This window comes from Phacochoerus africanus, chromosome 1 (assembly GCF_016906955.1).
Source record: "Phacochoerus africanus isolate WHEZ1 chromosome 1, ROS_Pafr_v1, whole genome shotgun sequence".
Classification (NCBI taxonomy): Eukaryota; Metazoa; Chordata; class Mammalia; order Artiodactyla; family Suidae; genus Phacochoerus; species Phacochoerus africanus.
Window position 1 is genome coordinate 208,940,535 of NC_062544.1, and position 18,187 is coordinate 208,958,721.

General features: G+C 35.2%; 1 protein-coding gene across 1 annotated transcript; it reads right to left on the bottom strand.

Annotated features, from left to right (window-relative positions):
- Positions 1 to 436: 436 nt before the first annotated feature.
- UTS2B (urotensin 2B) lies at positions 437 to 14,992 on the bottom strand. The gene is given in 5 exon segments (XM_047755464.1): positions 437 to 462; positions 7,172 to 7,265; positions 8,969 to 9,006; positions 10,517 to 10,615; positions 14,890 to 14,992. Coding segments are annotated over 5 exon segments (360 nt in total).
- Between the last annotated feature and the right edge of the window lie 3,195 nt (positions 14,993 to 18,187).

Below are 18,187 nucleotides of genomic sequence, written 5' to 3' on the forward strand. Positions count from 1 at the left end.
GTGCCAATTGTCCTAATTAACAGAAAAGCATAATCAAAAAAGAAAAAAGACAATGATGCATATTTTCTACATAAATTGAGACAGTATAATTTATTTTAATTTTCCAAGATGCTTTTTAAATGTCTTAATTGATAATGCAGCAGCCCAGTCATCATCAGACAAAACTATGTATAGACCATGAATTTATAAATGGCATACAATAGATATAGCACTCCCCACTTTAGCTCTACAAGGCCATTCTGATAGTCCCATGCCATTCAAAAGTGCAACTGATAAGGCATTATTATTCACAACATAAGCTTTAAGCATATAATATACACAATAAATTCTGTCACTGTCTTTTTATGTTTGAAGTAGCTACAATCTTTAAGCAGCAGAGTGAGTAGATATATTTTTTTCTAATGCCCTTATCTTTTTTACATCCAGAGAAAAAACTTCAGACACAGTACTTCCAAAAGCAAGCTAAAAAAAGAAACAAAACAAATGCCTTATTAGGAAAATATTTGATAAAATGTTGCATTTGAATAAAATAGTTCATGTATGCCTGAGTATGACAGAGAGAGTTTTCTAAAATGAATGTAGAAATGATAGTTATTAGCCTCTTGGAGATCTTTAAATTAACCAGAATTAAATAAAATTTGACAACTCAGCTTCTCCATCATACTAGACAACTTTCAAGGGCTCAGCAGTGACCTGTGGTCAGTAACTATCTTAATGGGCAGCACAAATTAAGAATGGTCACATCATCAGAGAAAGTTCTACTAAATAGCACTGTTACACATTGTACTGCATGTAACATAGTTCAGAGAATACAGTATGTCATCCAATTATATGCACCCTTCTATTTTATGGTTGGAATAACTACAGTCCCAGAGAGAATGTGTCACATAAGCAAAATCAGTGATAAATATGCTTCTTTTTATTGGAGAAAAAAGAAGGAAGAGAATTTAAAGTTCACTTTGCAAACAACCAAATGATATTTAAGCAATTTGATTGTCACATTGAGTTTTCACATTCTGATCACAAAGTTATGCTTTAGAAAAATCAAAATAATTCTAATAACATTTGCACCTTCAAATCAACACATGAGTCATTTTAAATCTTCTGTGGGTTGTTCCCAATAAATTGTCTGACTTAAGATAGCTTCATCTAATTAATTTCAAATTTGTCTAATTTCCTTCTATCTAAACAGTTTACAAACTTAAGCCCTTGGGGAGATGGATCTCTGATTCACTAATGACTAATGAGATACACAATGAAAATGAGTTGAAAAACTCATAGTACAGTTAAGACACTCTTTGACATAAATGGCAAAAGTCTACCTTCCTGCCCAGGGTTCTTTCTCTAACTCTGTAAACTGTGATCCTGTCACTCATCACCACATATACACACAGTGTTATGATAGCACTGAGTCTACTTTTCATTTCCAAAAAGAGCCAGAGTTTTCTTTAAACAAAACCACAACAAAACCCTATGAAAGCAGAAGTTTACTTTCAGACATTGAACTGAAGAGCTTGTACCTTGAATCCAATCTTCTTTTTTGTAATGTATTTTGGAAAGCCCCTTTCTGTCTCTTTGGACATCTGTGAATGTCTGGAAGGAAAATATAAATCTACACACATCCAAGATTTACACCACAAGAGCACCTCAAATAAGTATGCACTTGGAATAGAGTTTGGAAATCTATGCACCAGTTGAAGAGAACTGTAATGAATGATATCCCCAGCAGAGCCAACTCCTCAGTGCTTATCTGTCATTTAACATGTATGTGAAGGAAAACTCTAGCCAGCATCCTGGTGTCCCTTGATGTCTCTCTGGTTAGCTCTGGTAATCCTTGTTTTTTAGCATGGTGCTAGGTGTTGGACGGCTACATGTTTAATGATTGAAGAATTTAGCAGGTGTCTCTCAACTATATATTAAACAATTACAAGTATACAGCATTTCACAATAAGTATGAAATACTACTGCCTGAAGCTGAATCTCTGGGTCCATTTCACCTTCATACATTATTAGTCATGGTGCATTGTCCCTAGTTACGGCAACAAAAACCACACTTCAGACATGATGTGGATTGTTTTTGTGACCTAACCTGGGCACCTAATTCATATGTTTATCACCACAAATATTTACTTTGTTCCTATTGCATACGTATATGTTTTAACATCTCCTTTCTTAAAATCTTCCTTGATCTCCTCAAGCTACTCTTGCTAACATCCCAATTTTTACTACCCTTTAGAACAAAATTCCTCAAAAGAGTTGTCTGTTGTTAGTCATTCCTGTTGTCTTATCATATTTTCTTTTTCCAAAAGTCCATCAAATAAGTCTTGTCAAAGCCATTGAAACTCTTGCCGTTGTTATTCAGATGGAAAGTATGGTTGCTGATTCTCTCTCTTCTGCCCAATCTCTAACCTCAGAAAGACCTGATCATGGCCTTGGATGTCCTCTGTTTTATGTCTATCTACAGTGATTCCCTAGACATTCTCATTCCAATACCAAGCAATATTGATATGCAGATAACTGTCAAATGTAGACCTCCAATCTGGCCTACTTCCCTAAACTCCAAATTTATATACTCAAAGGTTTACTCAAATCACTCCTGGGAATATTTTTTTATACATGGCATAACAAACTCAAAATATCTGTGGTAGAGGTAGGACTCTCCAACTGTTCCTGGTGTTTCTGAACATTTCCCAGGTTCTTCCCCAAACCCACTAAGTTAGATTGAGATCATGTGCCTAATTTGGGTAGTAAGAACGTGTTTACCTCCAGGTCTCTCCTATCCTGCCTCAGGGACAGACAGTGCAGGCGCAAAGTGAAGGAAAATCGCCAAGGTACATAAGGCTTCTGGTAAATGCAAAATAAATCTTCAAGGAAGTTACACTACTGAGATTATAAGGTTATTTTCTTAATGCAGTTTGCCTGAGTTATCCCAAAATACACTTGGATAACTGGAAGTAGGGTGCTACTCTAAGAACCTAAGGTATAGGACAGTCCAATCAACTGGTTAATTACAGACAAGGAAATTGGTATCATAGGCTGGAAAAACCATGAGTCATTTTACAAAATAGCAAAGTATGTGGTAAAACTGACATCTGCAACAGTTGAGATCTGGAATGTGTTCCTCTTAAAATACTAGAAGAAAAAGTACAGGATATTGGCAGTATTTTTAAGTTGCTATTGGATAACTTTAGTGAGGTATTGCAAGAAATTGATGAGCTTAGGAAGAAAATGGTGTCTTTGCAAAAAATAAAAAGAGAATAAAGATCGTTCAGAAATACAAGATCTTGAAATATTGAAGGAGCTTGGTCTAGATCCCAAAACTAAAAAAAAAAAATGGGATTTAAAATCACTCTAAGTGGCAGAGGCCAGGTAAATATCAATAGCAATAAAGAACTGGGGACAAAAATCAGATTAAATGTAGTCTTCAAAGTATGCTCCAGATATCTGTAGGGCAACTCAGTTAGGCTGAGAATGCAAAATATTTATTTATTTATTTATTTATTTATTTATTTATTTATTTATTTTGTCTTTTTGCTATTTCTTGGGCCGCTCCCGCGGCATATGGAGGTTCCCAGGCTAGGGGTCCAATCGGAGCTGTAGCCACCGGCCTAGCCAGAGCCACAGCAACGCGGGATCGGAGCCGTGTCTGCAACATACACCACAGCTCACGGCAACGCCGGATCCTTAACCCACTGAGCAAGGGCAGGGACCGAACCCGCAACCTCATGGTTCCTAGTCGGATTCGTTAACCACTGCGCCACGACGGGAACTCCAGAATGCAAAATATTTAAAATTGTTTCCCATTTGTAGCAACATGGATGCAACTAGAGATTATCTTACTAAGTGAAATAAGTCAGAAAAAGAAAGACAGATACCATATGATATCACTTATATGTGGAATCTAAAATGTGGCACAAATGAACCTACCTGCAAAACAGAAACAGACTCACAGACAAAGAATAGACTTGTGGTTGCCAAGGGGGAGGAGGAAGAAGTGGGATGGACTGGGATTTGGCGGTTAGTAGATACAAACTATTACATTTAGAATGTATAAGCAATGAGGTCCTACTGTATATATAGCACAGGGAACTATATCCAGTCTCTTGAGATAGACCAGGATGAAAGATAATATAAGAAAGTGAATGTATGTATATGTATGACTGGGTCATTTTGCTGTACAGCAGAAACTGACACAACATTGTAAATCAACTCTACTTTAGTTTTTAAAAAAGTAAAAAATTAAAATTAAAAATTAAAAAATAAAAACAAAACAAAAAATTGTGTCCAAATAGTTGAGAAGCTTTCTAAATTATTATAAGAACATCATTGTCAAAGAAAATAATAAACCCTAGAATAATAAAATGTCTTTGACACTTGATAAAATAAATCTTTGGCTTCCATCTTTGTGAAAATAGGGGGAGATCTGAGAAAACTGTACGATGGTCCAGAAGGGAATATTCCCCAGAGAGCACATAAGATGTGTCCAGTGATGAAAATGAAAAAACTGAAAGAGCAAAAACCTCAGAACAGGTAGAGCCAGGGGGAAAAATACAATGGACAAAGGACTCCTCCTACACACTAGTAGGTCCTGATCAAGAATCCTTTCTCCATTTCTAGGATAAGAGAACTTTATAATATTTTCCCAGTGGGATTTCAAAATTGCCAGAGGCCACCATTCACTATATCTCTTGCTCTTTTCCCTTATAAAAATGATTATTGATTGTGGTTATCCTACCCCTGTTCCTCTGCCAATTATTGAATTTGTCCTTTTAGCTGTTAGGTCTGTGAATGAAGAGGAGCCACATTATATTTGACAGAAATTGGTAAGTATCTCCTAGAAAGCCTATACTTTGTCCTGGATGCTGCAGTGAGAGGAGTTTGGGATTGTCTCTAATGAGAATTGCTTGAATATGGTCTGTGTGGTTAAGAAAAGATCAAAGGATTGACTCTGGTTGAGGCAGTATTCCCCAAGTATTATAAGTACACTCTAACATTTATTAGTCTATTTGGCCAATATTTTGGTGGCAGCCCAATTGATGAATTCTAGCAATGGACTTCAGTAGAACTAAGTTCTGAATGGAGGCAGTTGAGACCCGCAATGCATCCTCTATCCCTTTCCTGTGTCTTGGAGGCAGTCAAGCTATAGCAACAATCTAGATGATGTAGTCATAAAATAGAAGAGGGTTGTACCATATGCACGGGACTTTATGTTTGGATTTTATTCCTTTAGGCCTCTGAGATTTGACTTTAAACTGGAAACACATCAACAGCCTAGGCTATGCTGACTAAGAAAAAGTCCAGCAGCTTCCACCACAAAATCCTCTATCACGACCTTTCTCCTCCTCTCGCTGTCTATGGCTTAGTAAGTAGGAATTGCCCTCTTTCTCCCCAGTTACTCAGAACAAAACCTTCGAGTCATTTTTGACAGCTTCCTCTTTTTTTTCTTTTACAACTCACATATAATCCTAGATCAAATTTTGTTGACTTTTTTTCAAACTACATCTAGAATCAGATCCCTTTTTATCGATTCACTACTGCCATCCTAATTCAAGTTATCACTCTTTATTATCTGGACCATTAAATTAGCCTCATTAAAGGTGTCTCTGCTTCCATTTTTGCCCCTCTTTTGCAGTATATTCTCCACAAAGCATCAAGAGTGGTTCTGTTAAAACTTCTTTCATATCATTCATTTGCTCAAAGCTTTCCAGTGACTTCCCGTATGAAAGCTAATAAAAAGCTAAGGTCCTTAAAAGGCCTGAAAGCTCCCTCTCTTCCACTTTTCAATTTATCTTCTACCAATCTTCTTCAGGCTAACTACTTAAGTCACTTAGCAGATGGGTTATTTTCACCATATAATTTAACCCCTCTGAGATGTAATTTTCCCATCTATAGAACAGGCATAGTAATAGCCATCTTATGGTGTTTATGATAAGAATAAAATAATAATTATAGTAATAATGATCAAAATGATTTTTAAAAGTTAGTCTTATATAGTAATTAATATATCCCAGGCATTTTAAGTGCTTTTCATATAATAACTCATAAAATCCTCCCACAAATCTCGTAAAGATAATTATTATTTTTGCATTTGGGGGGAAACAAAATGAGGCACAGGAGGTTAGATAATTGCACAAGGTCACATGCATAGGATATGTCAATGTTAAGATTTAAACTCAGGCAGTCTAGCTATAGAGTCCATGTACTTAACTATGATATTTTGAGGTACTAAAATACAAAGTGCCTGGTATATTCCAAGTGTCTAAATAATACCAGTGTGGTGTTCTTCCACTGTAAAAAATAGGTTTTTACAGAAGTTAAAGACCAATCTGGAGAAAAGGGGACAGGTAAAAATAAATAAAACATACCTTAGCAAATCTCACATCACTACATAAATGAAGAAACACATATACAATTTTTTCAAATATAAGAAATAATTCAGGGGGAGTTCCCTTTGTGGCACAGCAGAAATGAATCCAACTAGTATCCGTGAGGATGCAGGTTTGATCCCTGGCCTTGCTCAGTGGGTCAGGGATCCGGCATTGCCATGCGCTGTTGCAGACATGGCTCAGGTCCTGCATTGCTATGTCTGTGGCTTAGACTGGCAGCTGTAGTTCCAGTTGGACCCCTAGCCTGGGAATGTCCATATGCTGTGGGTGTGGCCCTACAAAGCAAAAAAGAACTAATTCAGAAAGAAACAAGAATTTTCCAGGAAATGTTCTAAAGTTCTAGGAATCCCAAAGGCTAATCTTTCTCAAATTAAATATTATGAATCAAAACTTGGACTAAGTGTTACAGCAATGAGGGTATTCGGTACTTCAACAAAGATGCTCTAAAATCCTGAATTGATTTAAAACTCGGTTATTTCCATTTGTGATCCTCCCAGCTCCAATGTTAAAGCAAAATAGCAAGGGTAGGGCACAGTTTTAAATAACAAGGGTCTCTTTTACTTAAATCTGGAATATATAGCCATGCAACCCATTATTGTATACAGGGCAGAGCTCAGATGCATTCATATGGGAACACTCTCATTGAATATTTTTTTAAAATATGAGCCTTGACCTTGATTATCACCATATGATTAAGAATATCAACTTAATCTCTTCCTTCTCAGAAATAATTGCATAAGTCATCTTTTAGATGTCAATTTTAAAACTTTGAAGTGAAAACTTACCCCGCTTATTAGGATGCGAAGGAGATAGACCGTCTATAGCATAGGACAGCTCAACACCCTTTGCCTACATGAGCTGCTCTTTTATCTTTTCCAGCTGTTGAAAATCAAATATGAAAATTATTAATCTTTAATAATAGCAATGTTGTTTTCTACTGAAGAAGAAGAAAGATCAAGAAAGGGAAAAGAGAAGGAACGATGGAAGAAAGGAAAGAAAAAAAAGAACAGAAAAGGAAATGAGAATAATAAAAGAAAATAAACAAAAAGAATTAAATAGAAAAATAAAAGGAAATTTGCATTTAGAGACTAGCTGGGAAAGGTCCATGACCCAACAGGCGATTAGGAATAAACAGGTTTATGGTGAAGGAAGTCAAATCAGAGCGTTCATTAGTAGGGAAACTATAAACACAACCTATGTAGTTGTACTTAATTTTATGTCACTTATAATGAGCAGTGCTTTTCAAGGAGTTCCAAAGAGTTATGTGAATGTTTATATTTCCTGAAATATTTGTCCTTTCTAGTAGGAAATAAGTATTTTAAGGCCCTAGCGTTTCCACCTATGTGGAAAATAGGTGCCATGTTAATTTTTTGCAAACTTTCTGATTGCGTAAACCCTGAAGACCTGGGAGTTTCCACTGTGGTGCAGAGGATTAATAATCTGAAGCATCTCCAGTTGCTCCAGCGGAAGCATGGGTTTGATCCCCTTCAAATGGTGCAGAGGATTCAGCGGTGCCACAGCCGCAGTGTAGATAGAAGCTAAGGCTCAGATTCAATCTCTGGCCCAGGAAATTCCATATGCCCCAGGGTGCAGCCTTAAAAAAGGGGGGGGGTGGGGACCTGAAGATCTAACTCTACCAAAATAGAAGTCAACCTGAGCCACTGCCTGATCCATGTCCCAGCTGTTAAGACTGAATGATGGGGCATAATTCTCTCTCACAAACAGCCACACAGTTTGTATAATCATGAGTTTTCATACAGTTGCAGGAGGATAAGGTTGTGAAGGGGCTCCCTGTGCAGAGACAAAATGCGGTTCAAGAAGGCAGCACTTTGGGGAGTTCCCGTCGTGGCGCAGTGGTTAATGAATCCGACTAGGAACCATGAGGTTGTGGGTTCGATCCCTGCCCTTGCTCAGTGGGTTAAGGATCCAGCATTGCTGTGAGCTGTAGTGTATGTCGCAGGCGCAGCTCAGATCCCACGTTGCTGTGGCTCTGGCATAGGCTGGCAGCTACAGCTCCCATTCGACCCCTAGCCTGGGAACCTCCCAAATGCTGCGGGAGCGGCCCAAGAAATGGCAAAAAGACAAAAAAAAAAAAAAGAAGGCAGCACTTTGGACCTCCCCAAGCCAGCTGCTTCAAGCAGAAGAGCTCCATTTGATATGTTTCATTCATTAGGACCACATACAACTTTGTTTGGGAAAAAAGTATTTCTACATTTAAAAATAGTAATAACTTTTGAAAATCACCAATCTAGTTACAGCCTCCCATTTTGCAAATGGGAAGATTTATATATGAAAATTTTAATTCTTCCATGGTCTCATAGTTATCTGGAGATCTGGGTCTAGAGTCCAGATTTCTAGACATTTTACCCCGTAATAACTTCAGCCATAGTTGGTTTTGTTTTCCTTTTTTTTTGGCAGAATTTGTTTCATTTTCCCTAGTAAATTACTTCACTCTCTCTCTACTCTTTCTCTAGCAGGAACAAAAGTTTTACAATACAGTAATCATAATTTTAAAAATTATTGTGTCAAAAAATGTCTTATAGTTATTATTCAAATTGAAATTTTAAGTATTTCAGTCTCACCTGGTTAACTTCTTCCAACTTGTTAGCCAGTTCCACATCTGCAAGACACATTTGTCACATAAAAAAATTATATTGCAAGTAATATGTAATTCATTTCAGGTCACACATTCAGGAAGACAAAGGTCTTTTTTGCATGATTTGAAATTACACTCTCATCCCTCATATAAAGCCCCAAATACTTTTTCAGTGCCTGTAACATTGAGATGTAATCAGTAATGTAATGAAAAAATATCTAACTTCTAACAATACGTGCATTTTTTTCTAAAATATACCACAGTCCTAATAAGTGCAAAGTGTTTTAAAATATACTGTAGTTCTAACAAGGACTAACAAGTTTATTACTTAGAAATAAATTATTTTGCTGCCATGGGGAAATGCTCATGAAGCAATATTAAGTGATAAAAAGCAAGACATGAATCTATCTATGTAAGTCAATCAAGAAGGAATTTTCAGGAGTTCCTGTTGTGACTCAGCTGAAACAACCCAACTAGTATCCATGAGGATTTGGGTTTGATCCCTGGCCTAGCTCAGTGTGTTAAGGATCTGGTGTTGCCAAGAGCTATGGTGTAATTCACAGGCAGACATGGCTCAGATGGCAAGTTTCTGTGGCTGTGGTGTAGGCTGGCAGCTGTAACTCAGATTCAACCCCTAGCCTGGGAACTTCCATATGCCATGAGTGCGCCCCTAAAAAAGAAGGAATTTTCCTAAAATATTAATAGTAACTCTCTCGGTTTTATAATTTGTGGTATAAATTTTTCTTTTTATAATTTTGTTCGTTTTCTTCAATGAAAATATCTTATTTCTAATTTTAAAATTCTGTATTTTAAAGTACTAATGTATTGTTTTAACCAGTACACTGTCCTATAAATAGACAATGATTTAGAAGAACAGATGTGAGGGTACCACATTGTTATGTTGTTACTTTTCTCTTAGGTTAAACTTGCTAAGTTTCTGACAATATTTGCAATTTCTTGCAAATATTCTTATGTAAAATTGACCATTCTTATGTAAAATTGTAAATTGGATTCTCCTATTCTTCAATGAAAAAAAAAATCTCAATTGATGCAATTGATGTAGCCTAAATTTCCTAATGCTTTCTGCTCCAACCATTTCCCATACTGAAAGAATTTGATTACAAAATATGCTAACTTAACAGTCACAAAACCACAGTTACTTTGAGAAATTTTCTAGTGGAAACCTGTGAACAACAGATTTGAAGCATTTAGTAATACTCTTGAAGCATTTAGTAAAAGAAAGTATTAAATGTGCCAGTGGGGGGGAGTTGCCTAGGTGAGAGGAAAATATGAGTAAAGGTAACTATTTTGTAACTAGATGGTTACAGATTCCTTCAGGACCCTTTAATTTAATAAAATAGGATTTCAAAAAATGTTAATAATGTTATTGCTTTTAGCATGAATATGAAATAAGAAAGATGCTTAAGCCTTCAATGCTGCATTAAAATTAGTAATTATTTTATTTAATATAAACATTTAGAAAGAACAGCTCACAATGAGGAATAAATAAACCTTGACTTTATTCTTAACTCACCAATGTTGGAAGGTCTTTGAAAATCAAAAATTTTATTCAGTAGAGCCAGCAATAGTTCTTCACGATTTGTGTCTTCTTTATTGGGAAACAAGTCATTTCCTGAAATAATCACTCCAATGTAGTGAAACCTCCATTTTCAATCTGTGTCACTGAAAACGCCTCTGATTAAACAGGTTTTACAGGTAGCTATCAATGTGTATACTCACCAGGAAAAGGAGCTTAGAAAGGGGTATGTAATCCAAAAAAATGGGCTGTTTAAAAATCATTGAATGTATGTAAACAATCAAAGAGAGATTGTGAAAGGGAGAGGGAGGCAAAGACAGAGAACACACATAAATTTTACCTGTAAATATTTTTGGGTAGTAGAATTGCAGGTAAGTTTTACTTTCTCTTTTTTTCACTGTTTGTTAAATTTTCTACTATTGTGTTTAACATAAAAAAGATACATTAAAAGTTTTTTAAAACAATAAATAACATTTGTTTTTATTTCATATAAAAACAAGATTTTCTTTCAGATGCACATTTAAATGTGAGCCATTTTTGTGTTCTGGGAATTGACTTTGAACCATCCAGAAACCTTGCAAAAGAGATAGGATGGTGCCTACTTTTTCCATACTGATATCATCATTCCATCTTTGTCTATTTACCTCCCAGCCCACTCACAAATCAGGTAATCAAGTCTCTCAGCACTCTAAAAACAGAAAAATCAATGAAATTTTCATAAATACTTTCATTCTGGAGTAGAAATAAGGACGGTACTTTATTTATGCTATAAAGCATGAATATTTAATAAGTTATCTATTAACAAATAACACAATTAAAATAACAATTAGTGGGTTACAAACAAAATGAGCTTTGTGAGGTGGCCTAAAAAAATTCAACCCTTATTATATAACTTCTGTAAGTTCATTTTTTTTCCTCTATGTCCTTGTAATAACTGATATTATGTAGGCAGAAGGTAGATTAGCATGTTTAAAATTTAGGAGTGGAAATATTGTGGTTTTAGTGAGAGAAATGGCTCATAATTTAACTAGATTCTTCCTTTAAATGGCCTGTCTTTCCCTGTGTTGACAAAATGTCAATTGATGAGTTCAAAAAATAATTAAATGAATGAAAGCCTTGCTGAGGAACAAAATAAATGACTTGGGGTAGGTGACGGCATTAAAATTTTCTACATTGACCAAACACACTTATTGTTACTCAATTTCATCAATTTCAAAGTTACTCAATTTCCAATGCTTCATAGACCTAGAAATTATTTGTGAAATTCTAGTGGTTCTTTTTTCTTTGAGTAATTAAAATAATAGACTATCAATGGAAATTTTGTTCAACATCAGTTAAATGAGGATCCTCGGAAATAGTTTGAGAAAGTCATGACTATGCAATAATGTGATTTTTATTTTGGCTGTTCATTAAAATGCTAAATTATAATCTTTAAAATGTTTTCATTGAAGAAAATAAGGCATACTCTATAGCCAGATGATGGTGATTATTTGTTTAGGAAAGAGAATTGTGATGAAAGAAACAGATTCATTGCCTTCAATTTAGGGAATTTATAAGACTAAGAAGAAGGTATTTGAAGCTTTTATTTACTTAATTTACAGTCTGCTTCTCTGCATATTTAAGTGGAACACTTTTCAAAAAAAGAAAAATAATGATTACACTTATATAACTGTCCTCAGAAGTTCTTGTCACTATTTTGGGTTTTTTTTTGTTTGTTTGTTTTTTGTGGGTTCTTTTGCCTTTTAGGGCCACATCCGAAGCATATGGAATTTCCTGGGCTAGGGGTCAAGTCGAAGTTACAGCTTCTGGCCTACAACACAGCCACAGGAACGCAGGATGCTTTTCCACTGAGCCACAACAGGAACTCCTTGTCACTACCTTTTATAGGAATCTGAGGAAAAAGTTTTTTCAATAATTTTTTTTAAATGTTTCATTTCTAAAGTTAGTAAGATACTGGCTTATAAAATATCTTTTTCCTTTTTCTCATCTTAGATAAAAAATTTAAAATAAAAATGTACTTTTAATATTTCTATCTCTGAACAAAAGTTAATATTGATAAAGGAAATGCTTGAATAAAAAAATACCTGGGTGCAGATGCACCTCTACACAAAAGGTGGCAGAGTTATTCAGACATGAGGAAGCGACTGCCTTTGCAAATGCACAGGAAAAAAATGGACTCATTACCACCGTTGGATCTTAAAAGACTTAGTTGTCTCCTTGCTTGTCATTCAAATGCAAAGCTTTTTACAAGAAATAAACAAGAAATTTTTCCAGAAAGAAACATAGGAAACCCCTGCCATGATAACATACCCAAAAAATTATATATCCCTAGTCTTTCTGGTCAGGATAGTCCCTCCTCCACCTTTTTGTGGTATGCAATTTGCCCATTTTCAGGCTTAACTATTGAGGCATTCCTTTCTGTGGCTCCAACTAAATGAAGCTGGCAGATTATGCCACTGGCCTTGGATAGTGGAGAGAAGGATGGAGACCCCCACCTTGGTAGTCTGTCAGCAGAAAAACAATGCATTAAAACACTAAAATAAGTCAGACATGTAGTTGCTAAAAATGTGTATATGGGAGTTCCTTGGTGGCTCAGCAGGTTAAGGATCCGGTGTCTTCACTTCAATGACTTGGGTCACTGCTGTGGCAAGGATTCGATCCCTGACCTGAGAACATCCACAAGCCAAGGGCATAGCCCCCCCCCCCCCAAAAAAAAAGAGAGAGAAAAAGAAAATTGTGTACCTGGACAGAAGCTCACTCAAATCAGGAACAATTTAGATTAGAAAATAATCTTACTAATAACTAATCTCCATTTATATATAATGAAATTGAGATCAAAGGAGGTCCCAAAGAGAAACCTTTCCTACACATTGCCAATGATGTAAACATACCAGTGTGTGGTACTTTGGGGTCAGAGGTGTTATTTTATTGTCATCTAGCACAACATTTGAGTTGCATTTAACTGTATTTTACTTAGATGTGCTATCAGATGTGACAATTACCACTAACATCCTTATTTTGCAAAATCCTCTATGAATGGCTAGATGTTTCTTTCTTCATTCACATATTTATACTACATTAAGAACATTGAAAATTCCATTTTTCACAGGAAAAACAACGAAGACCTACCAAGTACAATGATTTTGACTGACCAAAGACAAAATGTGAGTGCCATGGATAAAATCCAGAATCTTTCATTCCCAGACTTATATTTGAGATAATTTGTTTTTCAAAAGAAAAATCCCTATAAATAAATAACAAGGGTTTATGCAATTTTATTTCCACTGCCAAAAGAACTGCTCTAATTTTCATTGACTTTTAAAACCACAGTGGAGGCAACATGGTCTAGTAAAATTGAATTAGATCCGAAAGGGGAAATTTAATCCCTTTTTTCAACCCAGTGTCATGTAAACAAAATTTATTACATTCTGTCTTGGTTCCCCTAAGTAAGATGAAAGTAAAAAGCTATTTCCCTCTTGCTGACAAGGAGGTCAGTTAGATGCTAGATAACCTTAGCGTTTCAAATTTAAAGGGATATGAAAGAGCACTATGTTTAAGTTACTATTTTTAAAATGTACAGAAATATATAAAAGTTTCAATGAGGTTAAGTTGTTTGCCTGATAAATCAGCATTAAATCTAGCTCCACTGATTCCCAGGTTAAGAGCTATTTCCACTATTAGAATGCATCAAAATTTTTTTTAAAAGATCAATACAGTTACAATATTGCAAGAGCAGAAACTTATTTTCTCTAACTTTATCATGGTAGAGATTTGTAGATGTCATAAATTAAATTATTTCATTTAACATAGTATTCTAAATATGTTAGAAATCTAATCAACACAGTCAATGGACAATGTAGGGGTTAGCATTGTGCTCCTGAAAGTATTGTATAAATTTCTTCATGCATTAATCTCCCCCAGTTTCTTCTAACACAAGTTTTTATCTTGATGTGTTCTTCTCAAAACCATTCTCCATACATAAGTAACTTACTAAAATCTGGTTGGATGAAAATCTCATATTTCTTTCCCCAAGATGTACTTTTGAAATATGCACACCACTGTATTACTATTTATACATTTCCATCTTTGGACATGGGGTATAAATAAGAAAGAGGTGTCCCTTGATTAGAAAATAAGAGTGTAGTTGAAATTAATTTAGTATACTGTGTGCTAAAATTAATTTACTTGAGAAGAACCGCATCACAGATCATATTTAATACAAAAAGCAATTACTAAAAAGTTGTTTGGTAATTAAATCATATTAATGTTTAAAATATTACTGCCACAATAGTAGAAAAATCAAAGCAATGAAAACAGGAAGATAAGGAATATCTATTCACCAACAGGATTTTAGATTCGTACGTACATACCTTGGATAAAATATGGCAGTCCATGTACCAATTCTAAAAAGATCGTTACAGATAACAAAGTTAGGAGTCCAAAGCAAAGAGTGGTTGAAAGGATCTTGTTCATGTTAATGGTATTCTGTACTGAGAGAGAAACCGACTCTCCAGGTCAAGATGAATATTTCAATGATTCTGGAAAGCTGCGGAGATCACTTTTAAAATGTGGCAAGTGTGCTTCAACTACAAATGATCTGGGCAAAGGAAAAAAAAAAAACTTACAGCACCCTGTCAACATGATTCACTACTTGGACATGTGACAGGTTTGCTACTCAGTCAATGACAGGAAGAACCCAGTCCAATCGATACACCTCACACTTGCCCATTTCAGTAAAAGCAGATTTCCTATGCATGCACATGCACTCAGACACGCGCATAGCGTAAAGCAAAAACTGGGATATAGAACCTTTGGGTTAGATTTTCCTAACAATGCAATGCTAACGAAACCTTTCATTTAGCTAATTTAGAGCCAGATGTGTTCTTTGGGATAGTGATGTTATTTGCAACCATCAACTTCATTTTTAAGCAACCAGATAGATTTGAGCTGGGAAGAGCTCACATTTGAAATGAATCATAATGGGAACATTAATGTCTCACTCTACTGGAGAAGGATGGTTTCATTTTGCTGCAACCAGCACTTTTAAAAAATAAAGCTGGATCTAATTAATTCAGAGTTGGCAAATGTCCCATTAACTACTCTCTTTAGTACTTGCTTTAATTGTGCTGGTTTTTCTTTTTAAGTCCAAGTCTTTCAGTATATCTACAGTTCTGGTTTTATGGCTCCAAAGATGCAATAATGACCTCTGGCCTTGGCATTTACGCCTTTTCCCAGGAGACTCTAGATGCATTAGCTCTAAAACTGAGTCAGTTCCATGTGCATAAATTGTAGCACAGGATGATGTGAAGGAGGTGTAACAATCAAATTTTTCCTAGCCCACTGCTTTAATGAATATTCTGAATAGAGTCTTAACCACTTAGTTTGATAGTCAGGCTTGTTTTTTCTTAACAGACTCATTTGCCACTGCATGTCCTTGTGCACAGTCACATTAGATGTCTAATTCCTAAATATATCTTACACTTTCTACACTCCAGAGCTATGCTGACATATTTCTGTGTGCCTGGGCTCTTCATTCCACCATTTTACCTACTCAGTCCTCGAGCTCTGATCTAGTTCCACTATCTCTGTTTAGTCTTTTGAACCTCTTTCTTTTTTCCCTTACAGCTATAATAATATTTTCTTATTGTAATATAGTTGATTTGCAATGTGCTAGTTTCAGGTACAGCAAAGTGATTCAGTTACGTGTGTGTATATATTTAGTTATATGTATATATGTATAGATATTTAGGTTCTTTTTCACTATAGGTTACATTATTACAAGATGTTGAGTATAGTTCCCTGTGCTATATAACATTTTCCTACTTCTTTTGTATTGCTATAATATTTTGTTAATAAATCTATGATAGCTGGAAAACCCATTCCGCTTTTCATTACAGTCATAGGTTATTGTGTCCTATATATATATATATATATATATAAAATATTATATATTATTGTGTCCTATATATAGATATTATATATATATATAATATTATATATTATGGTCACAGTCACATATATATATTATATATTATATTGTGTATATTATATATATATTATATATTATTTATTATATTGTGTCCTATATATATTATATATATATTGTGTCCTATATATAATATATTATTATAATATATAATATATAATATATATTATATATTATGGTCACGGTCACAGAATATTGGATTTCGTGAACCAGGTATCAAATCCCAGCCTCAGCTGTGACCTACACCATGGCTGCAACAATGCTGGCTGGATCATTAACCCACTGCACCACCTTCAGTATTAACCCCCACCTTCAATATTAAATTGTAAATACTTTGAGAGAGTTATTGATATAGCTGTTTCTATTCTATTCTATTTACAAGTAAGAGTGAGTTGAGGGAAAATGAGTGAAAACACTGTTGATGCATGAATGAACAACAAGTGAAATGTCTGGTAATTTGGAGGCAAAATGTGTTGACCATCTTCAACATTATCTCTAGTTACAAAGCTAAATAAGTGAAAAATAATTGCAACACTTTAAATGTCTGTTTTTTCTTTTTTCTTTTTTTTTTGTCTTTTTCTGGGGCTGCACCCTCACCATATGGAGGTTCCCAGGCTAGAGGTCTAATCGGAGCTGCCACTGGCCTACACCACAGCCACAGCAATGCCAGACCTGAGCCATGTCTGCAACCTACACCACAGCTCACGGCAACACCAGATCGTGAACCCACTGAGCAAGGCCAGGGATCGAACCTGCAACCTCATGGTTCCTAGTTGGATTCATTAACCACTGAGCCATGATGAGAACTCCAAAATGTCTGTTTTTTCTCGAGCCTAAAAATTCAAAAACAAACAGTCTTTGAGACTTGATTTTAAAAGTTTTATCATGCTTCTGTCATTTGAATACACCTCCATGCTATCATTATTTACTCAATCAGTTACTTAGATTAGCTTTTTAAACTTTATTTTTTTTAAACCTTATCAAAATGAAAAATGGGATATCAGCATCTTTTGATGGACAAAGACTACAAATATGGCAAAAAAATAGTATAATTAGAAGTTAAATATTAAAGAAAAAAGTTAAATTTTATCTAAAAGATAGAGATAATAAATCTGATCGATCATACATAAAATATACTGATAATAAAACTAATAATCCAAAATAAAGACCTGAGATTAAATTACCAAATGAAATGTGAAAGTTAACTATAAGCCAATATTAAAAATATGCTAAGCTCAGGGTTCCTTACTTATTTTTAAAAAATGTTTTTGGGGGAGTTCCCATTGTAGCTTAGTGGGTTAAGGTAGCCTCTGTGAGGATGCAGGTTTGATCGCTGGCCTCACTCAGTGGGTTAAGGATCCGGTGTTGCCACAAGCTGAAGCATAGATGCAGCTCAGGTCCAGTGTTGCTGTGGCTGTGTCATAGGGCTCCCCTTCTCTGATTTTACCTCTAGCCCAGGAACCTCCATATGCCACAGGTGCAGCCATAAAAAGGAAAAAAAAAAGTTTTTAAAGGTAAATAATATTGTCTAGATGTTTTTTTAAATTTTGTTATACAGAACCAGGAACCCCATTTCTCATAGAGTTTGCCTTCTTAGAAGAGGCAAAATAATTAAGCTACCTTCTCTGATAAGGTTGGGTACTGATGACTCACTTCTGAACAAAAGCATATGTGTGACTTTT